Source organism: Harpia harpyja, chromosome 1, assembly GCF_026419915.1.
Source record: "Harpia harpyja isolate bHarHar1 chromosome 1, bHarHar1 primary haplotype, whole genome shotgun sequence".
Lineage (NCBI taxonomy): Eukaryota > Metazoa > Chordata > Aves > Accipitriformes > Accipitridae > Harpia > Harpia harpyja.
The window spans coordinates 31,619,695-31,646,851 of record NC_068940.1 but is presented as its reverse complement, the minus strand read 5'-3'; the positions used below and the strand labels follow the sequence as shown (position 1 = coordinate 31,646,851).

The 27,157-nt window shown below is 44.8% G+C and overlaps 1 protein-coding gene across 12 annotated transcripts in view; it reads right to left on the bottom strand.

Moving 5' to 3' along the window:
* Nucleotides 1–499: 499 nt before the first annotated feature.
* Nucleotides 500–27,157, bottom strand: part of KCNQ2 (potassium voltage-gated channel subfamily Q member 2) — a 78,143-nt gene continuing 51,485 nt past the window's right edge. For 6 of the 12 annotated variants that reach the window (XM_052785392.1, XM_052785410.1, XM_052785427.1 and 3 more), the window contains 6 exons: nucleotides 22,374–22,597; nucleotides 21,825–21,933; nucleotides 21,159–21,290; nucleotides 18,157–18,264; nucleotides 12,232–12,355; nucleotides 500–11,510 (listed from right to left, as the gene is read on the bottom strand). In XM_052785392.1, the coding sequence (XP_052641352.1) occupies nucleotides 10,791–11,510; nucleotides 12,232–12,355; nucleotides 18,157–18,264; nucleotides 21,159–21,290; nucleotides 21,825–21,933; nucleotides 22,374–22,597 (1,417 nt within the window). In that variant the 3' untranslated portion in view covers nucleotides 500–10,790. The remainder of the gene's footprint in view (nucleotides 11,511–12,231; nucleotides 12,356–18,156; nucleotides 18,265–21,158; nucleotides 21,291–21,824; nucleotides 21,934–22,373; nucleotides 22,598–27,157) is intronic. The other 6 variants (XM_052785443.1, XM_052785466.1, XM_052785474.1 and 3 more) reach the window with 3 other exon arrangements.

The following is a 27,157-nucleotide window of genomic DNA, read 5'->3' as shown; positions in this document are numbered from 1 at the left end:
TACTGTCAGTCCATCCACTTCGCTCCTAGAGAGCTCTCCAAAATCCAGCATGCGCTTTCTTAATTTAGGACTGATGCCTGGTAAGCCAGATAACTCATGGGACAGATAAAGGTACCTTTTGGCTCTGAGCCCACTTCGATGACATCAGCCTCAATTTTTAGCACGGTGATAAGGAGCTGGCACGGGGCACGAAGAGCTTCGGTAACCAGCCTTTATCTGTCAGGATGTGGCGGATGTCTAACCTTAAGAAAATCAATATTGTTAAAGGAATCTGAAGGGACAGTGTCCTCATAACTGAGGGCACTTGAAATTTTTGAGCTTGATTTTATACATCAGAAAGAAAAATGTTGTCTAATGTTAGAAATAAGAAAAAGGGAGGTGTGAAGGTTTAATGCCAGGAAGGGTCAGGCCCTCAGTCACCATCTCACTCCTTTTCATCAGCCATTAAATATGTCGCCAAAATACCAAGAAATCACCAGAAATAAACAAACGCAGTGAATAGAAGAAGTGCAAAGAAAAATAAATGTGTATTTCATCTCATGAAGGTTAAATCTCTGGTATTTTTACTGAATTTTACTGAATTTTACTGAAATTTACTGAATGCAAATTTTCCATTCTGATGCTTTGAGGCTTAAATTAATGATTGTGATTATTTAATTTTCCTCCACTTCCCTTCCGATTGCAACCGTCGCTGTTGTTTTTAATAGCACACATATACAGTTTTGCAGCTGCCACAGTCATTCATGTAAAGGTACACACTGTATCACGCTCAACGCTTCGGTGTAAAAGTCTGGGCTACGTTGCTCTTCCGCAGTGCTAATGTAAAACCATCTGTGACTGTGTCGTTCAGCTTCTAGCTATTCCCTTAGAAAACTACAGGTCATTCCCTTGGCATCTGTCCCTATAAAATGTACATTGCACAAAGTCATGATTGAAATGTACAGAGGAAATCACACATTCACAAAAAAAAAAAAAAAAAGTCCAATTGCTATTTTACAAGAGAAAGTGTGTACCTTTCAATACATACAAAATGTTTTAAAATTGTACATAAGTACCAAAGGCATTATGAGAGATTCTTTGGAGATGAAACCAAAGTGCAAAAAAGCCAAGGCAACAGAGCAAATTAAAGGAAGCAAAGCAGCAGCTGTCTTTCCTTTCCAAAGGACAACCAAACTTTCATGCTCAACTGAGCCCCAGATTTTTACGAGCGGGAGGCGAGGGCGTGCAGCACCTGCACTCGCGCCAAGAAAGAACGGCCTGTCCCAGTGTGAAATTCACCTCTTAGCTCACCGTCAGGACAAATGCGTGAACCATTTTTAGCCTAGTTAAGGCCTAATGAGCCAGATGCTGTTATAAACCGCGAAAGCTTCAAGGTATCTCAGGGAAATGGCAATATACTCCAGCAACGGATGTACCCTTTGCTTAGAAACATACTTGGGACTGAAGCTGCTCTTACAGCTGATAACTTTAGACCTAGAGATGAATTTCAGGCCAATGCAAAAATCTGATTGCTATTTTTTCAATGGCACCCAGCAGTATTTAACTGGAAAAGTTAGCTCTTCATGCCTTTATTTAGATTAAACACTAAAGGGTAAGTTCTACCCAATATAGATCCTATATCTGTGAAAATATGGGCAAAATTAAATCCTAGAGGATGATTCATTTGATGAGGTTGGTGAAATCCCTGTATAGGGGCAACTGCAGTCTGTGGGCTGAACTGCTTGGAGAATCAGATTTATTGATTATAACTTTGTCATTTCTTTTGTAACTCTAAGATCAAAAATGGGCCTTTGATGACTCTCTTCTTAAATGTCTCTTAACTAAGGGCTTTTTTAAGTACGTAGGCAAACGTAAGAGCAGGACCCACAGGGCAGCAGGCTCCTCTGCGCAGGCAGTAGCCCGTACTGGGGTGATGCCAGGTTTGTGGGAGACTATGGCACTGCCCATCAGCCAGCACCGCTGCTGTCACGGTCACCCTGTCACAGCACCTAATGCCTTTGCCCTTGGCTCTCCGATGGCGTAGGACAACTGTTTGGCCACATGTCCCAGGAATGGGCTTTTTGGTTTGGACTTGGAATATATTTTTTTGTTTGTTTGAAAGGAAGCCAAAGAAATTCTCATTTAAAGCAACTGCATCACTCTGCTGCATGGCCTGCGCTGCCTTCAGAAGTGGGATTTCTCCTTGGGATGGCAGTTACACATCAATCCCCTTTGTGAATCTTGCTTTTTGATAGAAATACATTATTTAAATAGTCTTTTGTTTTGGTTTTACCCACTCTCCCACCTCCAAAAAAAGAACAGTTTTTTCCCCTGTGCATCTCAGGTGCAGCTTTATCTATTTTAATGTTTGTGCCTGTGTTTGTATACACATGCACATACAGCAATAAGTATATGCATGTACGCAAAAATCATGCATATGATTTTGCAGCCAAAGTTGTGTTGTCCTTTTATCTTGCAGGTTATGACAAAGATAAACTATGAACTTCATTCAATCTGTACAGAATTTACAGTTCCGATGAACAGCAATGAAGAATACATAGAAATAGAGTAGTTAAGTATTTTCGGGCTGTGTGTGTTTGGTTTGTTCAGGTAATTTTTAAGTAACATTGCAGAGGCAATCTCTTATTTTAGCTTCCTGGTAAAATCTGTTTAAAGAAGCATTCAAATGCAGTGTATTTCTTAACAAAACAGGATCTTCATTTTTCTCTTTTCCCAGTTGAGTCACATCCCAGTCTAGGCAGGTAACACTTCGTTTGGTGTCTGTTCAATGCACATACGCTTATTACATGTAGTGATACCTCTCAGCATTTGGCATGTAATGTGCAATCTGTGTGCAGTATATGTGGATAGTGTGCCAAAGTGACACTAAGCAAGATAAATTTCATAAATACGTCTATACTGGAGAAACAGGAATATAGTTTTAGCGTATGGAGCATTCCTGTATAAGAACAGTGGCACCCGCCTATACGAATTACTGATAAAAGAATAAAACATTTATAAGAATAATTTATTGAATCTCCTAAAGCATTTGATATACCACGCAGCAACCGCAACTATGGTTAAAATCTGTTCTTGATTTAAAATAACAAAATCTCTGTCATTTATCAGCTATATCTTGTTTTGCCTCGGTGTTCCTGAAAGACTCATATTCTCTATCCCATGTGTGAATTTTTTGAGAAAAAGTGAAGAAACTTCAAATTTTAGGGTTTGGGTTTGGGTGATGGGGAAGAGTAACCAACACAGAAGGGTCCGCAGCCTGCCTGCTGACAGGAGCACGGTGTATCTTCAGCTCCGGGGAAGATGCTGGACCAGTGTGAATAACCAGGCAGGACAGAAAAGACCTGTCACCAGCTTTGATGACTTCTCCTCAGGTCATCACCAAGGCTGAACATGGTGTCTACAGAGATGCTAAAGGACTGAGCCTTCTATATCAACATCTGTAATAAATCCCTTTCATGAGCATCTCTGCATACGTGAAACACTGGGTCATGGCCACTGTGTTGGTCAGGTTTAAGAGATTACCGTGAAACGCTGCTTCTACTTCTAATGGGAGGTGCCTATGGCATGCTAAAATAGGGAGGTATTTTCTCATCTTGGCTTGCAAGGCTAGTGCCGACCTTTTCTTGTGTGGAGTGGGAAGGAGAGAGCATCTGCCCAGGTCCACAGTCATCAGCGTCAAATGGAGCTGAAATTCCAGGGGAGGCTTCACCAGCAGCATGACATTCAGCCTTGGTTTTGGGCCAGAACCATCCAAACTGGAGATTTTGGCATGGCTTCTACCTGAAACCATTAACCCTGCCCTAAAATTATAGGCGTAGCTGCAGGTGAAATCTAGCCAGAGCTTGGGCACTGAGTTTTGGAAAGCTTTGCAGTTAGCTCAAGTTTCTCAGGACTAGACAAAGAGATGCTGCTTGAACAGTTCCTCTGTGGCTGTATTTACAGGAATTAGGAGAGAGCAAGATGCTTCCAGGTTTCCTGGCAGCTTTGGAAATAGCACAGCTTGGACCAGCTGCTTCCCGTTTCTCCCCATTACCGAGCTGGAGCCTGGCATGCAAACCCACATGCGTCGACCGCTGAAGGGGACTGGGTTCTTGAAAGTAGCTCTTGCTTCAGGGAGCAAAAGCATCAACGCTGTTAGAGTCTGTAAGCTCTTTTCTGAGATGTTCAGCTTGACAAGAAAATCTGAACTGAACCCTCATCCCTGTTTCACCGCAATCAGCTAAAGCCAAGGGGACAAACCCTTACAGGGTGCTATACAGAGGGGCAAAATAGACTCCATCCCTGCGCTGAAAGGCTCCGGCAGAACAAACCAGGAATGTGTTGAGGCCACAGTGGCTCAATGAGGAAGCAATAAATTGCCAATAAAAAGCAAAACTGTCATGCTAACAAAACATGAAGGCTCCCTGGTGCATCTAGTGATGCCAGGCCAAAAGGAAGTCTCAGAGCAGAGTTCTTGCATTACATCTTCACTTGTATATAGTCTGGACAAGGAAAGTGAGGATGTGGGACCAGGTCAAACTAGAGTATGGCAGCAGTGTGAAGAGATACAAGAGACTGCAAACACCAGCAAGGTGGGCAAACCATGAAGTCCTCATGACAGGCTGGTATTACAGCAGGGACAACTGTGGCAAAACATTTATGGACATATGAAGGTAGCTCAGCACCTCTCCGTAAAGAGATTAAGAGATGCTTCCACAAGGAATGGATATGGCACAGCTGCAGGGTCCCCGGGACCCCTCAAGGGGTGTAGCAGGGTGGATGAAATTTCCAAAGAGGGCTTTCCAAAGTTTGGGAGTCACATTCCCCCCTGCCCCTCGGGCTGGGCTGCAGGCACAAACGCACACGCACACCAGAGCTGGATGCAGGCGAGAGAACCCTATGGGAATTAAAACAGATATATGGCAATTCCCACACGTGGATTCAAATGGCATCTCCTAAATGAAGACCCAGCCTCCATCCTTGGCACTGCCTGCCTTGTTCTGCCTGCTCCTCCAGACCCTCAGAAAGGGGTATCTGGGATGCTCTTCTTTAGAGGCATCTGGATGGAAAGGAGGTTGTTACACAGAGCCAACACAATTTGTATTTTTTCCTCCCCATGTACACATTTCAAGGAACCACAGGTACAAACATCATTTTTTTACCCCTTAGTTAAAGTGGAGTTTGTGCATGCTGTATCAGAGGGATGGAGCAATGATCAGTCGCAGCATGAAAGACACTTAGTATATCAGTGTTACCTACAGAAGCACCGCAGCACCCTACGTGATGGGTCACTGGGAGGATGGCCTCTCCCCAAAATGATGCTTTTGGCAACGTTACCTTGTCAGGTACTACAGCAATCTGGGAGTGCAGATACAGCTGGAGCATATTGCTGTCTACTCATCTCAGGCTGCATGCAGTAGTAGGCAAAATTGAGAGTACAGTCAGTGAGATAGTCCGGAAAGCACATTCATACGTTAAAAAGGACCTGGCTGCTCCTCCTGCAGCAGCCACTCCTTGCTGCTACCTAAATTATAAGCGTGATTAATACTGTATCAAAATGTGTGTAATCCCCCTCCCTCTAGACACTAATATAAGGCAAGCAGTATTGTGTCACTGGGGCATCAAACACTAAGACGTACTAAAGAAGATTCCTATGCATTATTATTATTATCCTTATCATTAAAAAAACCCCTATTGTTATTGTTAAAAAAACCAACGAACCCACACCCGTGCTCTAAGCAGATTTTGCTCTGTGATGCAGAAAAGTCGGGGTGTTGGTGTGCTAAAAGCAAGAGTCTGCTTTTACACCGCCGAGCAGCAGTGACCCACGTGGGGCTCGGAGGGGGCTGCTGCCCTCACCCCTGTGCCATGGCCCTCCGCATCGCAGCCTCAATGTTACTTGCAGGTGAAGGAGCTTTTGTATCTGATTTCCTTGTTTTTGGTTCACGAAAAGGAAGCTGATGAAAACAGAAGATGCTGACCCATGATGGAGAGTGGGCGAGAAAGGATGCGGGCATGTAGGCGTGGGTCAGAGGACCACAGGCGTGTTGGGAAGAAAGGGATGGAGACTCAGGGCTCGCTCAACCTGAGGGTTCACACGAGCGTGGATGGAGAAACAGAATTCCTTAGCCTGCTCCTGGGCTTTTTAACATTCCTAATAAAATACTCACTGCTAAGGGTCTTTATATGGGATAACTCTTGGGCAAATTCCTTAGGAATTTCAGTTTCTCTTTCAATACTTACATTTTGTTTTTAGCAATAATGTTGCTGTGACCACAGTGGTCTGAGGATATAAGGGAAATGAGGTTTGCAGTAGCTCCCTGTCAAGAAAAAGAAGAGTGTGTTTTTCTTTTCTCTTGGGTAACTGTTAGAAAGGGGAGCATTTGTATCTGAGGTGATGCTCTGGCTTCTCAGGTAGATTATACAAACTTGTTCTAAAAAGTCACGTAATTTAAAGTCTTAAAAATCAATTAAAAATGTAAAAATATACCTATTTACCTGTAAATAGCAATGACCCTGTAGAATTTTTTTGGATCTATTAAGCAGCATTTGAAACAAAATACATTTTTAGAAAATCTGATCTATCACATAATCTGTCTAAAGAAATATAATGGCTTTCTGAGCTGGACAAGAGGTTTGTTTTCAGTGAGTTCCTTGACATTTTTGTTTTAAAAATTATTAATAAGAAAATGAGTCAACAAGGAAATTCACATACAAAATCTGCACTTGAGTAACATTAAAGTCCCTTCCCAAATATTGGGAAATTCGACTTATGGCTAGTGCTCTGTTCCTATATTTTGGGGTCACATTATGAAAGGCCACCTGCACAGAGGTTGCAACGTCTCCAGCCATGTCTCCTGTTCGAAGACATGAACTCCTCAGACAATTTGATCTCGCGCTTGGACCCAAAGCACCCAAAAACTGACTGTGGCTTCAGGTCCCAGTCTCGGGGATTGCTCCATCCTGCAGGTGGGGCCATTTGCAGTATTTCTCTTCAAACCTAGACCCAGATTCTGAAAAAAAAAAAGAAAAAAAACGTCCAAAAGTTTCCCGGAGACCAGATCTCAGGCTCTGGTCCAAGGCCATGGCTTCACATTCAGCACAGATGCACCTCGAAACCAGGCTCTGTGCACACAACCACGCGTGGGCACAGGCACCCCCAGAGCAGTTCAAGATGGCCTGCCAGAAATTTGGCTTTCACATCTTCTTTAGCTCTCCTTGGTCTCCTCTGTCCACATCTGGCATTGTCTAAAACTTGTTTCTGTCCTCCAAAAACTACAGAACCAGACTTGGGAGGAACAGGGGAGCAAAGACCAGCCCAAGAGAGGCTCAGCAGAGGGACAAAGTTTGCCTGTCCATCCTTTTAAAGGACTTTATCATTGGGACTGCCTTACTAGCCAAACAAAACTGATTTATTTTCTTGTATCTAGTGGTTAAGACTACTTGCGGGAGATTACCACCGGGAGTGTGTGATACAGGCATGGGGGAATTGAGGGATTGGAAGTGAAGACTTTGCAGGGAGTATTGGACTATGATTTAGGACAGGAATGAAATTATTTTTGTCAATAAGCAACGAGCAGGCTCTGTTATCGTTTACGCAGGCATAAATCATTTCATGGAAATAAGCATTATTTGGAGTTAATTATGGGGTACGTTAACCCCAAAATCCATGTCTTTTTGCCTGGATGAATGAGAAGTGATGATTTATGGCATGGTTGTGGATGGAGGCATGTGTCAGAATTTCTTTGAAATGATGCCAGAGATAAAGGTGGAATATTTCTTACACATTCCAAAAAAAATTCTGTATGAAATTCGTAGCAGCAAGATACAATCTGTGCTGCATGTATATAAAACCAGTTTTCTGTATCCAGTGATTGTGGGACAATTTCAACACCTTGTAAATCTATGAGTCAGAAGATCTTTATAAACTCTGGTGTAGTAACTTGAAGAGGGAAAACACAATTCTTCCTATGCAGTCTCTAAAGGAGGTAAAGACTGCCAGATTTCAGCCTGTGGAAAACTCAGAGAACAAAGTGGAACTGCATCTCCTTGGGATACTCCTCAGGAAAGCAGAAAGTATCTGTTTTCAAGGGTTAAACATCATCTGGGCAGGAGAAAGGGATTTTGCAAAAGGAACTAGGAAATGGACATTCAAAATAGAGCCAATAGGGCTTCAAAATTAAGACATGATGAAAATTACATCCCACAAAAATCGTGCCTTGAAGTCCTGTTGACTTTGCCTCCTCTATTAAAAGACCAGTCATGTACCTGCGCTGCAGTAGGACGCCATGACATCATCCTCATCCTCATCTGGAGTTCCTACCTTTATAACATACCCTTCTGTGCCAAATTTCTAGCAGGCCTCGAAAAGTAATTGCAAACAAATAAGATAATAAATCTTCGTTATCTCTGACTTGGACAAAATTTGCAGTGAGCAGCTGGCTGGAGCAATGTTGAATTTTGCTTTGCCCAATGCAATTTCCATTCCTGTGGTCACTAGAAAACACATGCCACCAAGTCTGATTTGGAACCTGCTGACATTTCTTGCTCTACCAGAAGGCATCTCATTTTGCAACACGTCAAGGGCAAATCTGCACAATTTGCAGCCATTTTGCATTCAAAGATTTCTCTGTACGGAAGCCAAGGGCATCACTGGGCTCATGCTGCACAAAGAAATCTGGAGCCAAAAGGAGTTTGGGAGCACAAGTGGAGAGGGAAAAATTGCAGGAGGTAACAAAAAAATGGATCAAATGGGAAAGAAAGGAACTAGCATGACTGGAAGGCTGGGTTCCCTTTAAGAAAAATATTTTTCCCTCCTGAATGGTGAAAAATGGCAGGAAAAATTTTACAGAGCCTTTCCCCACTCCTCAATCCCATGTGAAGACATGCGTGTTGGTCCTGAGCCCTAGCAAAAGGATGGTTTTATTTTCTGTCTGCCACCTGTCAGACTGCACCCACATCCTCCCTAAGGCCAAAATAGCCCTGGGTCTCCCCTGGTTACTGCCTCTGGTCAAGCAAACAGGAGGAGAGAAAAAGGCTGTGATTCTCCCTTCATCCCAAGCAAGTCAAAGTTCAACCTCTCTAAAGGCCACACAGAAATGAAGTTGTCACCTAAATATCCTTAACAGGCTGTTGATATGACACAGGGAAATTGTGGAGAGACGGGGTTTGCAATCACAGACACAGCCCCAGCAGAAAACACACGCGGGATTTGGGCTGTAGATGCATGGGAGGGTTCAGAGGCACAATGCCGGCCTTGGTGTCCAAGCCCTGGAGATGGATCCCAAACACAATTTCTCCTGATCCACCCCCTTGCAAAAAAACCCCACCAACCCATCCATGTAAAGGATCACTTTGTGACTTCGGTTTGGTCCCAAAAGAAACTCCGGGCATCGCTTTTCCCCTCGCCTTCCCCCAGCTGAATGTGCTGCTGAGGTTCCCGGTAACGACACAATGATCTTTCCAAGAGAAAGTACTTTAACAACAACAAAACGGGGCAGACTTGGATTGGCACAACTTGCGGGCAAGCACAGGTAAGAGGCTTCTGAAAGACCATGAAGAAATGAAGAAACACCTCTTAACTCAGCTTGAGGGATCCAAACAAAACCAAAGGATATCCCGAGAACATGGGTGTGAGATTCTTGGCAGGGCAGAAGAAGAAAGGGAAGATTTTCACAGGGCATAGTGTGTGCAAAAGTGTTCAGGCACAATGCAAACTGTAAGAAAAGTGCCCACTCTGACCAACAGGGCTTCAAAAGGATGGAGCTCAGCACTTAACTCGCAGCAACGCGGGGACCACGGCATCTTGCATATCCACCCTCTCCCTTTGGCCCGGTGGCTGTGCCTCCACAACAGCACTGTTGGCCACGAGAATGGCTTCACATGGTGGCAGCCCTCCAGAGGGGTTGCCTTTGGTTTGCCTTTGCTTCCAAAGCACCTCCAGGTCCGTTGTCAATGGGAGGAGAGATAATTAAATATAATACATGGTTTAAAACATAAAATTCCAGCCCCATAGTCTCTTGTCCTCCTCCTCTGTCTAATTTCTCTGCCCTCTGGGTGGTCACTCTTCTTGCACTCAAGCTCATATTTCTGAGTTTTTCAACTACCTAAGATGGGATAATTTCCAAACCGTTCTGGTTCAGAGCAGTATCCTAACCTGTCCCACTTTGAGGCCATGTCTTCTGTTCATGCAAATATTCCAGCCACCATCCCTCTCCTCCAGGGGCCTACGCAACATCTCCATGTATTATATTGGAATTATGCCACCTTCCTGACGGTTAGTGAGGAACCACAGAGTAACAACCCCCCAGTAATTACACGTGACCTGACATCTAAGCCAGAGAGAGACACGTGTTCATTCCATGACTCCAAAATACCTAAAGGTGTAATCACCAGTGCCATGACGTGGCAATTCCCACCCAACCCTTGTCAGGTGCCCATTCCTGTGACCTCCAAAAGCCCCAGCCGGGTGATTTATTCCTGCCCTGCACTTCTGAAGGTTCCCAAGAAACGCAAATTGCCTACCCTGCACCATGAAATAATTTCACCTAATGATCTTAGAAAGAGACTATGAAAGAAATCTGGACTTCACGGCTCCAGTTCGCTCACCACCGTGACCTCTTCCACAAATGCAGGCTCCAACCTGCTCTTTCCCCCCCGCAGTGTAAGCTGCAAGAAAGTATCTGCCAGCTAAGGATGTCCTAGAAGGAGGAAAACCTTAGCTGTGGATCTCCTTGAGAAGTTCAACGCGTGGACAGCTGGAGCGGGCAGCTGCCAGCACTCAGACGTGGCTCGGCGGCTGCAAGAAGGCTTCACTGCCTGGGGGCTGACCAGCCCATGTCACTGAAGGGTCCCTCGCCTGTGGCCGACCTGGGAGGAGGACCGCAGGGCGTGCAGAGGTCAGAATCGGTGTCTGATTCCCCTTCTGCAATGTAGGGTCTGATTTTGGCCACAGCTGCATAGCAACCGTTGTTAAGGATGTCCAAATTCTCTTTGGACTGGGAGATGCTAAAGCCGCTGAAAGAGCGCTCCAGTTCCTCGTGGTCTACCGAAGGGATGGAGATGGACGTGTCGCTGTCTCTCATGGCACTCTCGTGGTGTTTGGTTGTAATGTCTTCATTCCTCAGGTACTCTGCGCTCGCCCTGTGCCCACCGCTGTACGCTGACAAGGAGCGCTCGTGGGAGGGTGGAGGTGGGATGCGGACCAGCGAGCCGGGGTCTCCGACGGGCGAGGAGCCGTGGCTTTGCCGCTGGTAGACCTGCTGCTGGCACGATGTCGAGGGCGGGCACGTGTTGGTCGGGGCTGGCGGGGCGGAGAAGTTCTTCTGACCCATGGAGCTGGTGGACCTGATGATCTTGATGATGCAGCCGTTCTTGTCAATGTGCTCCCTGCTGTCTTCAGGGCTGTGGTAGGGAGGTGCTGGGTCTGGTTCTTTGGACCCAAAATAAGCCTCCGTCTCCGTTGGTGGGATGCCCATCCGCTGCATGTAAATGTTCACCAGGAAGTCCAGCTTCTTCTCCATTGACTGAACCTGCAAAACACCACAATTCCAGTGCTACATGCTGGACGCAGGTTGAAGCACATTAACGTCCTGAGTACAGGCAACTTCCAACCCATCTAGGCACAACTGTGGGGCTGGGCTTCATAGATGACCTCTGCCTACATCAACCTGAAACTTTTACTAAATATTTAATTGTCCTGTTCTGAAGTATTTAATTCTCCACCCTATTACAGAGTTTTCCTTAAGCTCCCATAATCTTTTTGACGGGCACCAAATTCCAGGAAAGCTGGAGCACGCTCGCACCCTTTCAGCTCCTTACTGCATTTGGCATTTGCCTGGGCTCAGCCAGCCATGGGGATTTCTGAGCCTTATTCTCTAGGAAGATTTTCATCTTCTGCAAGGCCAGCAGCTACAGCGGCCAGGCTCGTGGACTCATTTGGAACATGTCTATTATGGTGGCAAAGAAACCAACGTGCCATTTTCAAACATAATGCAGACTTTTGGTAAACTCACTAAAAAAGAAAAACTATATGTCACAGACTTCAAAGTGCCTGTTTTGAAAGTAGTACTTAGGCTTCTAAGACATTTAGTGCCCTTTCATAACATTCCCCTTGTTTCTTTTTCAAAATATTCTTAGCTTGTACTTTTTTTTCTAAATGGTAACGTCCCTCTGGGGAAAAAGAAGGCAAGAAAGAAACAACCCAATGCATGCAACACCTTCTGATAATAACCCCTTCCTGACTCAATATACCTGTTTTTCAACTTTTCCAAGCCTGCCCATCATGCTGGGGTCTTCAGGCAGCTCCCCCTCTGCTGGCCCTTTGGTCCGATCCTTGTCGGTCATGGAGGATCCTCTCCCAACGATCTGGTCAACTCTACCGGGATCAGAAAATCCCCCCGCCCCCGGAAAAGGACCTGGAGTCAGTTGGAGGCAGCAGGCGAGGAGGGCTCCGCTTGTCGCGCCTCCGTGGGACAAAGCAACAGCCTCTCTCCCAACTAACACTCCAAATTACTCACATACACGCAGTAGCACTGAAGTGTTAATTCAGATGCAGAATTCAGAGCAGTATTAGCAGAATTTGAAATTATCCATTTCTGTTTATACAGATAAAACCTGGCACATTATGCACAGTAAATTTACCCACTGCAAAGAATTTCTTTAACTGGCTTTCTTCCAAGTCAATTAACTTCTTATTTGTACTGAGAAATTATTATTTTGGGGAAGATCAAGTTTTCTGTCTAGCATATGTCAAAGGGATTTTTTTCAGTCTTTGCAGCCATTTTCTCTCCTCAATGCAAATGTAAGTGTGTAATTCTCATGTCCATGAAAATGAGCCTCTTGCCCTAGGATCCAGACAAACAGGTGTAGTGCTAAGTGTTTTAGTGGAATTGCATCAAGGCTAAATTTGGTCATAACTCATCAAACGTTACCAAATTGTCTTCATCTCAATGCTACTGCAATTCACACCTGTATCATTAGACGTTTTCTATTAGCAGGGCTCCAAGCCGGTAACAGCAGAGGACACTCCTGCCAAATCAGCAGCTAAAGCTACCGGGCATGTTGTTCGGCACTAACTTCTTTACACACGTTACATTTGCAGCTCCTTGTTCCCAGTATAGAAACACCTGGGTTAATATACAGCTCCGTATGCAGAGGAAGAAGGAGGGCAGAGCCAGTCTGAAAGCTGGAAGGCAATTTTATTTGAGGCATCAAATATAAATTTACTAGAGAGTAAACACCGGAGCTTCTTGATCCCTCGAAAGTCAGGGGAGCAACTCAGTTTTGGAATAGCTTTTTAATGGCAGCCCAGTTTACAACCTAATTCTACGCCAGGCAAACTTTACTCTTGCATAATGCACCAAACATAAGGGTGGCGGGGGAAAAGAAGGGTTAATTAATCTGACTGAAACCAAGTTGAGGTATCTTGAGCGGAAAACTCAAAATGCTTCTTACGCAGTTCTGCCGTGTGGGCCATGGGTCCATGCACCAGGAGGAGGAAAAGGAAGGAGCTGAACGCAGACAGACAGGGGAAAATGAACAAACAAAAACCAAGGAAAGGAATGAGACGTGAGGCTGTTTCCAACACAAGAGCCATCTGTTTTCTTTACATTTGACAGGGACTTAATACTTATGTTGGCTGTTGACATTAAGGGACAGATATCAGTTGGTACAGACCAGCGTGGCTCCCTTGGCTTATATTAGACCAACAGCAGTTTACGGCACCAGAAGATCTGGCTCAGAGAGATTAAGTGGATGAGCACACCACACTAAAGACAGAAAATATAAGCCAACAATTATATTAGAGTTTATCTTTGATCCCAGAAGATACTTCATTTGGGCAGGGATGCGACAGAATACCGTTCTGTTTAAAAAGTCGTATCTGATCCTTTGCTTAGCAATATAAGCATAGGAATACAAGGAGCACCAAGTGCTATAATTACAAGTGTGAGGAATATGCATGCCTTATTTCTCTCTTGTAATGGGAAAAGGAAATCATTGACATGTACAGGAACTCCCCACAAGGGATGCAATTACTGACATGACATACAGCACAAGAAATCCTACGACAATGTCGTTACCATGTAAGCAAAGAGGTATTAAATTGGATACCTCGGGCTACCTCGGTTTGGAATCACAAGTCAAGGCGTAGTACAGCCACTGAACGAACTCCTCTCCTGTATGCACAAGCAAGTAGACTAGTAAAACAATGAACATGCGTTTAAAGAGGCCCAAAGTCTAAACGCTACTGAATATTGTGGAAGGCCAAGAACCATCAGGGCGCTCTGTCCTCGTGTACCATCTAGCACAGCACTAACACTGAAATGTGTCCACTAATGGAAATGAGATGTCCTTCAACAGCTGCTGAGCAGAGCAGGGAGGCAGAACAGACTGTAACACAGAGGAAAACTGAACGTCGCCATGCTATGGTGTATTGTAATAGCAGAGATAGTCTCGTGCAACCCTATTTCTAATATTGCAGAAATTGAGGAAGGACTTCTGCTCTCTTCCATGTCTTTAAAAGAAGAGCTATGCAGTAAGTGAACCTCACATGACACATGTGAAGCACAGGACGCCAGCTGGCACTTCACAGATGGAGTGATCACTAGTATCATATAGAAGACCGCTGACTTCTTCCATCACCTTCAGGCTGGACACAACTTGCCTGTAGACCTGCTATGATTTAAAAGCAGGACTGAAGCCCTTCACAGAGCTCACCCACAAAGCATTCAGAAGCCCTTGCCCATATACCATTGATACCAGAGCCCAGGAGAACTCCTGCTTGATTCATTTCTTTCATGTCTATACTTTAACGTAGTCCTGACTCCTGAGGTGGTCATCTTCCACAGTTCTGAGAAACCAGAGAGACAGATCTCGCCTTGGAGGCAGGGTCTGCACCGAGGACGGTGCGGTGGGCAGCTGTGGGCCACTGACTTCAGTGCAGAGAGAGGAGAAGAAGATGAACCACGTCCTTCTCTCTTGATGGGAGAAACCAGGCTCGAGGTCTCCCACCCCTTTGCTTCCCATGGCAGAAGTTACAACCAGAGGAGAGTACTCCTGCTCTCAGCAAAGCACAGAGATTTCACTTGTGCCTTATCTGATACAAGAGAAGAGAGGAATTTCCTTGTGAGCTCCCAACCACCTGTACCTAGCTGAGCAACGCAAAGAACGGGAGGTCCTTTTAGCCATTACAAAAGAGTTTGAGGTTTTGTCCAAATTGGGCAGCAAAGCTCAAAAGATGAAGAAGAACATATTCCACCTTTGCAAGCAGAGGGGGATAGTGTATGTTCCTACTGCGTGACAAAGGACCACGAATCTTCTGAGATGCCAAACCCCACTTCTGCACCACATCCCGTGGGGAGCCTTGTGTCTTCCCAACGCTTATTTTGGCTGTGTCAAATACACATGTGCAGAGGGAAGAATTCAGCTGAGGCTTTGGAAGAGTCAGCCCCGTGTTTTTCCTTCCGTGGCAGAAGAGGATTCAGAGATTTCTAATGCTACATGACAAACTGTGCCATCTGCTGTCCTTGATAGGCTCTGCTGGATCTTAGTTTGGGAGGGAGAGAGAAAGGGGGGGTGCTCTTTAAAGTGAACTTTGATATCTTTCCTTCTTTCTAATGATACAAAAAAAATGTAAAGTCTTGCATCAGCCACAGTGCAGGTTTTCTCATGCTTCATTATGCTTCATGCTAACAGTGCATGCAAAGAGGTGTAATATGTCACCCTCGGGCCAGAAGCAGACATCAAAAGGTCAAACGGCTCAAATGAGATAAAAATGAAGTGTTTGGGAATATATATTCAATTCTTTTCTTTTTTTCTTTATCTCTTATAATTTTTTGTACACAATCCAGGCATTGAAGCCAAACCCCCTTCATCCATGTCACAGGACTGGCTACTTACCTCCTCATTTGGCAATAAAGTTTGCTCTAGACATATTTTGACCAGTATCTGTTGTCTAAAATTTACAGCTGAGGTTGCACCTATTCTATGTTAAGTCAGCTGATCAAGGGAATTTAATCCAAATTGTCTGTGTGTACAGCATGGAGCAAACACCTTCAGCCAAATCACAGCTGTGGACATCCCCTCGTATCCAGCCACCTTCGCTGGGAGCTGCTTGCAGAAACCTTTTGGCTGAACTGAGCCCTTGTCACTAGAGCACCACAATGCAATCCACGGGGTCGAGATAGCTCATGGGACATCACTCAGTTTTGTTCTTCTGGATAGCATTTGGCTAAAACAGGGATGTGTAGGCTCAAAAGGAGAGGCTGGTGCAGCCCATGGGGACCCCATGGCACATGTCCCCATGGCATGGACCCATGCGGTGCTGAGATGATGAAAGCCATGGCAGCAGCAGAGCCTGACCCAGAGTTTTTGGATTTGGGCTTGGGGCTGCTCAGAGCTCTGATTCCCACCCATTGGGCACCTTGAGCACCTCACAAGTCCCACCGGTGTCTGTGGGAGGATGTAGCTGCCAAAAATTAAGCACAGCATAAGCCTTTTAATGGATGGGAACAGAGGTTTCAGCAGCCTTCTGTACTCTGCTGCTTTCTGGAGCCTCTCAGCCACAGCTCAATAAAGAAGAAATGAGAAAATTCATTAAAAAAGGGAGCAATTCCTAAAAAAAGGCTTAATGTCCCAGGACCCTAGTGGGCATGTGTGAACAGATTTTTAATCTGGCCATCAGTATTGGAAACTGTAAAAACAGGGTGGGGGAAGTCATTAACATTAAGCTGATATGGCAACAGACTTGGACTGAATAAAATAAATATCCCAGTTTGAGGCCTCCTCCCCTAGTATCCATCGATCACCTTTTCTGTGTGCAAGGCACAAGCTTTCACGTGAAAATCTTGCCTCTAGTGAAGGCTTGTGGCACACCTAATCTTATAGGTTAAATACAACAAAATCCACTTGAATATGTATTTTTATCTTAAAATCAAAATGTTTCTGCAGATAAGAAAGTTATTTCATTTTTAAAGACTAGTTTTGGGCCTCATCATTTGGCAGGGAGCAGATATGGGCAAAATGCTTTTCTGAGAGCATCTTTTTTCCAAGCATAAAGCTTGGGGCTTCTGGGAAATTATCTTATTTTTTTTAGTCTTTGAGCTAGCTGAGTAGGAAAAGGTAAGCTTTCAATATTCCTTTTACTCACATTCCTCTAGTGAAGATTACTCAGAGCAGCTTAAATAAAAATCAAGAGATTTGTCACGTATTAGCTCTTAGGGAGGGCAAGTATATTTAGAAAAAAACCTTGAGGCTAAGCTTGCTGCATTTAAAAATCACCTACTATTTGTGCATGGAAAATTACTTTCTGGCAAATATTTATACCAGCCTTGGGTTCCAGTGGTCTCAATACAGGGTGAAAATACAGCTCAGCTCATGGCCCTGCTGACCAGACCTCAGAATGCCCTAAAATGGGAACTTCAGTGAGAATATGTTCCTCATGGCATCAGCTTCAGGTACAGTTTTGCCTAAGGAGAGAACTCAATACGGGCAATGAGAAAAATCTCGCTGTGTGACTGAGGGCTGGGTTTGACTCCTGCTCTTCTTTTTGCTTGCAAAATCAGGATCTTTTCTCTTTTTTTAATATGAGTCCCGTGGTTGTAATATTTTAACACAATTTTTTCCTCTGTGGTCAGTAGAGTTGCATCAGCAAGAAAAAGAGACCACTGTGTTCATTGGATATGAAACACTTCATTCTTACTTTGCCCACTGAAGTAAATTCATTTCATAGTACAAAGAGCTGCAGAGGCTCCTTTGCTTGTGTGTGGAGTGTTTCATCTTTTAGAAAGTAGATCGTTCAGTTTATCTTGGCTTTGTGGGTAAATATTCCACCTTTTACACCTGAAGATAGCCTGACAAAATATGAGATTTTTAAAAGATATAATTTTGCTTTCTAACGCCTAGAAGACTGAAAATAGAAAATACGCTAGCTGAAGAAACTGATGGTTATTCATGACTGTATGAATGTCCTTTTTTTCCCCCCCTTTGGCTTGCCTAGTATGAAAGCTCATTACTGAAAGTAAATCAGAGCATACCCAGAGTAGCAAGCCCTTCTGAGTCATGATTTAGCAAGCTGCACTGCTAAGTGATAAATGCCGTCATATAACTGGCATGAAAGGGGTTTGACACTAAGCAAATGAAAAATCCAGAGAAAGCGGCATTTTGGTGAATCCTAACCTAGGCGAGTATTGGGGAGATTCTTTGGAAGAATACATGGGTCCTTTGGTTGGATACTTCTTATGCCGGGGAGTTGAAGGGGGTGGGGGACCCACAATCATATCTATCCTGGCAAAGTAAATAAGAAAAAAGACACCAGCAAAATGCATAATGAAGCAACACGTAGAGAAAAGTTGGTCAGAAAAGTTGCAGAAAGAAACAACTGAAAAACAGAATGACAGAGAGAGAAAGAGAGAGAATTTGAAAATATATTCCGCTGGAAACAGAAGGCTCCCTCCTACTACCTGGTTGTCGGTGAAAGGCAGAGTCTCACCCACCCCGGGGTAAGATTTGGAGATTTAGGCACCACTGAAACATCGTTAGGAGATCCCCCCGCCCCAGATATAATAGGCAACATGCTTTACCCTCTGGAATATATTTGCATATGTGTAGCAATATCCCATTGAGGCGGTTGGATATGAAACAACATATATTCATTCTCCTTTCAGTTCCAGTGCTAGATAACACATCCTCAGCTAGTTCAGAAAAGCATGAGCTGTTGGGAGTCGGCGAGATACGCTGCGGGATTGTATAACTCAATGAATGGGAGACATCCATGGTTGGCAAGGTGTCAGGATGAGACACGAGACAGTGTGAACACAACACTGAAAAGAGCACATTACAGACACAGTGACAGAGGCATTAATGATTAAAGAGGAAAGTGCATGTAAACACCCCAGAAATTTCCTCGAATGCAGCTTTAATCCACCAAAGCCCTGGCTACGGGAGGTCACAGCCAACCCTGCTGAGCTGAGCTGGCAGGGAGAACACAGTGCTTTGATTGCTGAAGGAAAGGGAAATAAAAATATCTGTTCTCCAAGGTGCCCCATGACAACCTCCCTGGGCTCCACCATATGGGTGCACCATACTTCTAGCGCCAGTTGGTCATGCCCCAACGTCGGCCACGGCCACCCCAGGCCCGCACCTCGTCTACAGCTGGTGCCCCTTCCAGTTGTACTGGGCAGGTGACCAGCCATGGGACCTCTTGGTGCCCATCTGGCTATGATGATGAGTGCTTTGAAGGATGACCCCAAGGGGGTCTGCGCCCATCACCATCACTGATCTCCTGCTCAGTGGGGATAGTTGAAAGCAGTGAAACTGCCTGGTAGCCCTGGATCTCAAATCCAGGTACTTCACGCTTTTGAAGCAGCTCCTGGTCTTCCTGACTTCCCTGCAATGGGGTGGATGGCAGCCCTAGCGTAGTCCAGCCTCAGCAACCTCAGCCTCGCAGTCCCATAGACACAGCTAACAGGAGAATTCAGTTTGGTCTTTGAAAGCTGCAACTCCTTACCCCAACCACCCCAAAAAACCCAGCTAACCAAACTACTTTGTCTTTGCAGCACATCACCTTGAAGGATTGGCAATGGGAGACCTGGGTGGACGGTGAGGCAACCTGCCACACCAGCTCGGGGTGTTGAAAACTCAGGCATCTCACCTGGAGCCAGTGGAGACGACAACCCCAATGGCTCATGACCCACTGCAGAGGCAGCCCGGAGGCCTCTCGTTTCAGGTTCTTAAAGTTAGGAAATATCAAACCCCTCCTCCTCCTCTTCCCTCTCCAGATTCAGCTACACGTCTTGGATCTATACTCATTGAATTCATACTGAACGGGGGTGAGAGGCTCAAAGAGAGGAAATTCTCCAGGATATTTTAGTCTCCATCGCAAGGGAGAATTTACCTTCTGGCTGCATATCTGGAAATGCACAGTGTGCAGCAACGCTGAGAAAGTTACCTCTGCTGCTTGAACATCAAAAATAGCAGAGTTAAAATGGTCTCGGAGAGATTAATGGCAGAAGAGACATTCCTCTTTTTCCTAAGACAATTTTCCTATTCCATTCCTGGGGTTCATATTAGCTGTTTGCATACGCAAACACATTTTTTTGCACATTTGCTGACTCTACCAGGGACCTAGATGGGTTTGAAATGAAAGGAAAAATTCCCCAATGGCTTCCAGAGGAAGCTGGGCTGCCACAGCCATCAAGAGAAATACTTTCATTCTCCAAGTGTAAATGTAAATGGTATATTATTTTGACTGGAAATAGCCTATGGCCAATCCCTGCCTCTGTTCTGGGTGTCCTTCAAGCTCAGCAGAACTGGGGCTACTTCTGCTGAGCTGACACAGCCGGGGGGTGTTGGGGGTTTGGGGTCTCATTTTCAACGCGGGACATCAGGGCTGAGGGAGGAGTGGTCAGACAAAAAGGTTTAGCTGAGATCCTCTGTTCAGGGGACCAAATTCATCCGGGTTTTTTTTGCAGGAGAAAATTAAATTTTAAATGCCCTTCTTGGTTCCATTTGTCCCTTTTTCACATTTCTTCCCCTATTAAAAATAACTCATCTCCCCCTAAATTTGAGCACAGAAGCTGAAATGCAGCTCGGCTAAACCACACCTGTGACGGTGGGCTTGGATTAGAATCCCCATCTGCACATATTTTCAGCAGACTGTGCCATTCCAGGAGGGATTCCTCCTAAAACAGCTTAGCACCCTAACTGCTTCCTTGCTGCCCCCTCTGCCCGCAGCAGCAGGGTCACAACCAGCACACCAGATTTTATTTCGTATCACTCCCAGAAAGGTACCAAATTAGCCACATTAGCCTTAAGACTGGGGCACCAAACCTTTGCGATCCTGCCAGGAGGACCACAGAGATACACACCTGCCTTACCTATGGGATATACTATAATGACAGAAACTCCCAAAGTAAAGTAGGAGGATAAGCCGTGATTTTTGTGTGTATGTCCTGGGGTGGGCGCTAAGGCAGTTTTAGTGGCACAACACCACCGTTTGCAGTCCCTGTCCTGCTCATCCTGTGGGTTCCAGCCACAAGCATTGATGTTTTCCTTGAGGCTTTCTGTTAGGAAGAAAAAGAATAAGCTGTAGCTGCAAAGGAAAGCGACTCTCTCCTGGTAATACCTCCGCAATGAACAAAAAACAGTGAAAAAATAAAGCAAAGAGAGGGGTCTCTTGCCTGGCCTGAAGGTTTTTAATCCGGGAGAGCATATCCAGGTGACCGGCTGAATACTGCTCGATGACATCCATCACGTCGTAAGGTCGAAGACTCTCCTTAAACTTGCGCTTGGAGACGAGAAATCTCATAATGCTGCAGGAGATGGAGAGGAAAGGCAAAATATAGTTCCTGGGCTGCAGCCTGACCTGCTTAGTGGCAGATAAAAAACACCACAGGGAGCTGCTTTGGAAGGAAAATGGAATAAATCCCAACCCTGTGGGTTTGGGAGAGGATGCGGCAATAGGAGAGGGGAAGGAGATTGGGGGGGCTCGTGGCTGAAGCTGTGCCTGTGACGGGGGGTCCCCGATGCCCCTTGGACTATCAACTGCGCGAGTGTCCTCTCTGCACCACTTTTATAACTGTCAGCATTAAATCTCAAAGCTGGTGAAAACAATCATTTGGATGCATCCCTGCAGGGGATTTTCCTGTTTCTCTGTTTATTCCTTCCCTCAGCAAAAATTGCACTTTCTGGCAGAATTTTCTGTAAAGGAGGGCAGGCCACCCAGGGGAAAAACTGTCTGCAGCACAGACATTTCAGCATTTGCCACCTCTGCTTGGACTTTAAATTTCTTTTCTTTCCCCTATTACTTATTTTTCTGAACCGCTTCCCCCCTCTCCCTCTCTTACCACACTGCCCTGATGCTGACTTTCAGTCCTGGTGTCAAATCTTCCGTCACAAACTCGCAGTTGCAGCTTTTGTTCTCATCGGGAATGTCTTCTCCGGGGAGGCTTGCTTCTGGGTTTGGGAGAGGGAGGAATAAAGACAGCGTGTTACTGTTTCCCATGCTGGTGCCGCACAAGGAAAGACGAGCCAGATCGCAAACAGCAACCCTGGGGGAAGCACCGGAGATAGTTTTGCTGAGCATCCAAATGAGAACATTTCCCAAGACGTGTTAAGGTGACATCCAGCAATGACAACTGCTGCTCTCATCCATCTCTAGAGGCCTGACTCTCCCTCCTTTCCCCACCCCATATACATAAATATATATGTTATCATGGGTGTCAGCAGGGGTTTTCTTATCTCTTATTATACCCCAAGCTAAAGGACTGGCAGGGGAAGGAGACCTATGGAAGCACCCTGGCTGGCAGCTCTGCCCTTCTTAGGTGGGGAGGGAGAGGACGTCGGGGCCAGCTGGGGATTTGGGGTCCGGCACGGAGCCCCAAGCCCCCCCTCACCTTCTGAGTTTTGCCGCGAGGCTGCTCCCTTGATGCGGAAAGCTTGCCGGGCTCGGCTGCGGTCTCCGAAGCTCCAGCTCTTGGGCACTTTGCTCGGGCTGTCCTCAATGCTCTGGTCAGCGCTGGGGGACCTCCTGATGCCCTGAGCCTGTGGAGAGCCTTTCCCTTTGGTGCCAGCACCGCGGGGACTGGAGAAGACACGATCTTTCAAACTGACCTTCTGACTGTTCAGAGAAACACGTTGAAACAAAGACAAAAAGGAGACAGCAGGAGGAGTCATTCTGGAAACCACGCAGTCCTTCCCCACCAGCCATTAGAAACCAAGAGCACTTCCAAGCAGCAGTGAGATGTAGTTTTGCTGTTGGGTTGTTTTGGTTTTTTTAAATAGATGTATTTATTTTCTTTTTTTTTTTTTTTTTTTTTTTTGGTTAAAGAAAGCATTGTAGAAATGTTTCCGCCATAATGAATGAAATGGGAATGATTATTAAGAGAGAGAAAGTAATGAGGACTTAAACAGAAGCCCCTCATGGGATGCCAGGGCTGGCGGGACAGAATGACATTAAACAATGAGGTTATGATTCCTTAAATCACTGATCAGCTCCAATCACGAGCGAGGAAGCTTTTCTTTCACAACTGCCTTCCAAAACCCTACATCTAATAAAAAAAAGACCAATAAAAAAGCACCTTTATCTTAAACTTTTAACTTGCTTGGAAACACTTCATTTCTGGTGTTCAGACCTGTCCTTTCCCTTTCTTCAGCTCCTGTATTTCCTCCCTCTTAAAACCTGATCTGCCCCTTTTATATATTCCAAAGAGTTCCTCTTTTTCCAGTCTTATATTTAAAGACTTAAATATGAACATTTAAATGTGCAATTCCTTTGTAACCTATAAAGATTCAATCTAAAAACTAGCTAACATCTATCTGCAGGTCTGCTACAGGTCTCAATAAATACGCAAAGCAAAATTTTACAACTTCAGGATATGGCATTTTATTGCTGTTTTCCTATTAGAATCCCATTTCTTTAAAACCTTGTAATTATAGTTTGAAAAGAAGATCTCTCCAGACACAGAGATGATCTCACTGAGAAATAGTCTGCTGACCACCCAGCTCTGTTTTCCAAAATCTGAAATTTGTAAATGTAAACTTTCACCCAAATGAAGATGATGAATTTCCACATGAAAATTGCAAAATAAAAAGATTTTGTGAATCTTTATGAAAGAGCAAACTTTATAGAGACAGCACTGGGGAAACCAAACTGCAAATAGTTTTGGATAATTTTCTGAACAGCAATTGATTATTAAAATACACTAATAGAAGTAAGACAACCAGTGCAAGGCACTTGCACGTACAGCCAATATTTTATATATAGGTAAATCAAAACTCAGTAAAAATGCAGATTGAAATCCCAATACTCTGTACCATTGCAGTAGCCATTTATCATTTTGCTGCAAATGCTCTGACTCAATTTGCAGGAGGAACATTGCAGGAATTTTGATATCCACATCAGATTTCCAGGTCACCAACCAAAGACCTGGTTTTTTTCTGTCTTTCAGCAACACCACCTTAAAACTCAGAGCCAAACAGTCCTCCTTTGCCTTCAAAACTGGCACAGGGTTTCTTTAATCAGAACTTAACTGCTGCTATTTGAAGCAAAGCAAAATGCAGCTCCCTTTTCCCCAGCCGTATCAGCTGTACAGTGCTGACGGGAACAGACATTCGTTTTTGTCAGTAAAGGAAGAAGACGTGACCCAAAGACACACAGGGAGCAGATTTGTTGAGTAAGAAGGTGCTATTTTTAAGAAGTCACTTTACATTGCGAGACATCGAACATTTACAGGGAAAGAAAGGTGCTTAGGCAGCATTTTCCAGAGTTGCACAGCGTGATCCCGGGGAGGCACTGCTGCCCTGATGCAATGCCCAGGGAACGGGGCGAGCATCTCCCGGGCTGCAGGGCAGGGTTATCTGTGGCCATTGGAAGATACATTTGAAAGAAAATAAAATTTGTTCACGACTAAGTTAGAAAAGGCAGAATTATTCCAATTAATGATGCATTTTTAATTAAGATAAGTACTGGAGATCTCATTTCCAGTGTGCTGCCCACCTGCAGGGCCTGTCTGAAAGCCGGGGGACCAACAGATGTTCAGCATAGCTGAAAATCAGACCGGAGGTACAAATCCACACAGCAATCTAGGAACAAGCATGTGCCTAAATACCTTTCTGGATGTAAGCCTTAGTCACTAATGCTATCAAAATCATCGTACATAATGAGCCAAAGGTTTAAAAGCAATTCTCATTCTGTGTTTCTTGGATTAGAAACCAGATTGAAACTTTTTTTGTCATTTGATCCTAAATAGGCCAATTGGATTTTTTTTTTCAGTTGATTTTACAGAAGAATATTCCTGGAATCTACTGCATTTCAGTAGTACTAATACTTTGAACTATCCAGTCTTTTTTAAAAGTAAATTTTATAAAAATGAATCAGCAACACACCAATATTCAGAATTCAAAGCCATCTCTTTGTGCCTCATCCTCTGCTGAGTTGCTCCCATCTCCGATCTCAGCATAAAATCAGTTGCCTATCACTGAGTAGGCAGGGCCTTTTCTTTGGGGCCCCTTTTCCATTCCCACAATAAATGTGCTGCAAATGTTTGCAAGAATCGCAAAAGGCAAAAAAGAAAGCGTTGAACTCAGTAAGGAATATGAGCGAAGAGTTTCAAGCCTGATAGCATGAGGTGCAACGCTTTTACACCTTAAAAAATCTCATAGAAATCTGATGAACAACTAAGATCGGGGTGGGTTTTGTTCCCGAGTAGTCACTGCTCAGAAAAAAACCCAACACCTGATGTAATTTCTTTGTTTTAACATAGACGACATGAGACAACATGAACAATTAATTGAATTTGTCCTTCTGCCATGCAATTCTCTCATTGGAAATGACACCTGGAATCACACGCAAGTACAATCCCTGCAGAGGAGAATGCTGTTGGGGTCTGCAGGAGCTGGTAGGAAAGAGTCCAAAAGAAATATAGACATATATAGAGATCTATGTTGTCAGCTAATCCAAGATCATGTTCTCATTCAACCAGAAAGTCATGCAGAGTGATGCAGAGTGTCTCGGAGAAATGGTATTTAGATGTCACCCAAGTAGATGGTAAATGAGCCTCAGTTCAGCAGAAAGTGTCTGTGTCAGTGACATGAAAATGAGGAAAGCAGTAATCCAGCCACACACGACAACATGAACTGAAGCTTGCAATCGTGAGAGCTAAAAGCGGTGTGAGCACGGGGCAGGCGTCCTGCTCGTGCCAGGGGAAGGGAAGGGAAAGAAAAGAAAACTGTGGCTTTGCAACTGGAGACATAGATTATGGGAAGCTGTAACAGTGTAATAGGGCATGCATTAGTTCCTAGGTCTTCATAACCACTTTCAGTTGGCAACTATTAAAGACATATTCGATAACTAAACCATTATGTTTCCAGGCTGACTTTGGGGAAGCTTTACAAGACTTTCAGCTTTTTACTTGGATTTAACAAAGGATAAAAACTGAGTTGATTTTTCTCTGCTGCCAGTCAAAAAATGAGAGCCCATGCTGGAAGAACACATAAGGACCAGTGCGTGGTCCCACAGCTGATAGAAAGTTGCTCACTGCTTTAGTGGGCTTTGTATTTAGATTCATTTAGGTCGAACAGCCCAGCGCTCAGCAGCAAAATGCATGAGAACTAACTTTCAAATGAGCTGCCATCAGCCTCCTTAGGATGCTGGGGGTTTGAGCTCTTGTTTGAAATCCTCTGGTCTGGGGTTCATTCCACAGTCCTCTATAGTATTAAACCAGCACTTTTAAAAAATGTGGACTCATTACGTTAGCAGTGATTTTGGATCAATAAAAAGTACTACTCGTAACGTTTCGTCATTGATTTTAAACCACGCTTGAGCAATTGTTTCATTTTCTCCTTTCATTTTGTAGGCAGCAAATGTTAGCCACACTGAGCTGGACTAGGATGGACTCAGATCCATCTCTGCATATGAACTCAACCAGTAACAGCGTTCATTCTTCCAAGAACCTATGGCCAGGAGAAAGAGGTTATCTCCTGTTGGGAAATAAGGCTGTTTCCTAATCCAGAGTTTGTGCTGAGCTCATGGCATATGAGAACAGCTTGTTAAAACCAAGCAGGAGTGCCAGGAGTGAATGACAGCCTTTGGGGCTATCAGTGGGCTCCAGTCTGGTCACAGGTGTGAATAAGAGGCAGAAACCAATTAGTGGACACACGAAGGAAAGGAAAATACATCTGTGTGTGCACAACTTGCCATAACTAGAGCAGAAATCAAGAGAGGACCAGGTTCGAACCTGGTTTGCCTCCAGTGATTTCAGAAAAGCCATTGAAAAGGTGAATTCAGCCCAGAGAATGGAGTTTCTAGAAGCAGAGCAACCCCTGGCCATAAGGAAAACAAAAGGTCAGCCAATGATCAATGTCATGGTGAGTAATCCCTCTTCTCTTCCCCGTCCACAACCACGGTGTTAGACTGGGGTTGAAGGGAGTCACTGAAATCATAACAGGGAAGACCAGAGTTGCACCATCCCCGCAGCCACCACGTAAGCCTGGCCGTGCACGGGGCCTCGGGCGAGTGAAGGGACACTGGAACCAGACACGTGTCCTTAACCTTGGCCTTTGGTATTTTGCAGCATTGCTGTTACAATCACCCCTCTCCTCCTAGCCCACAGCCTTTTTTTTTCCCAAATTGATGCTGAGCGCTGTCAAACACCCCATCAGACATATCCTGCACCTTCTC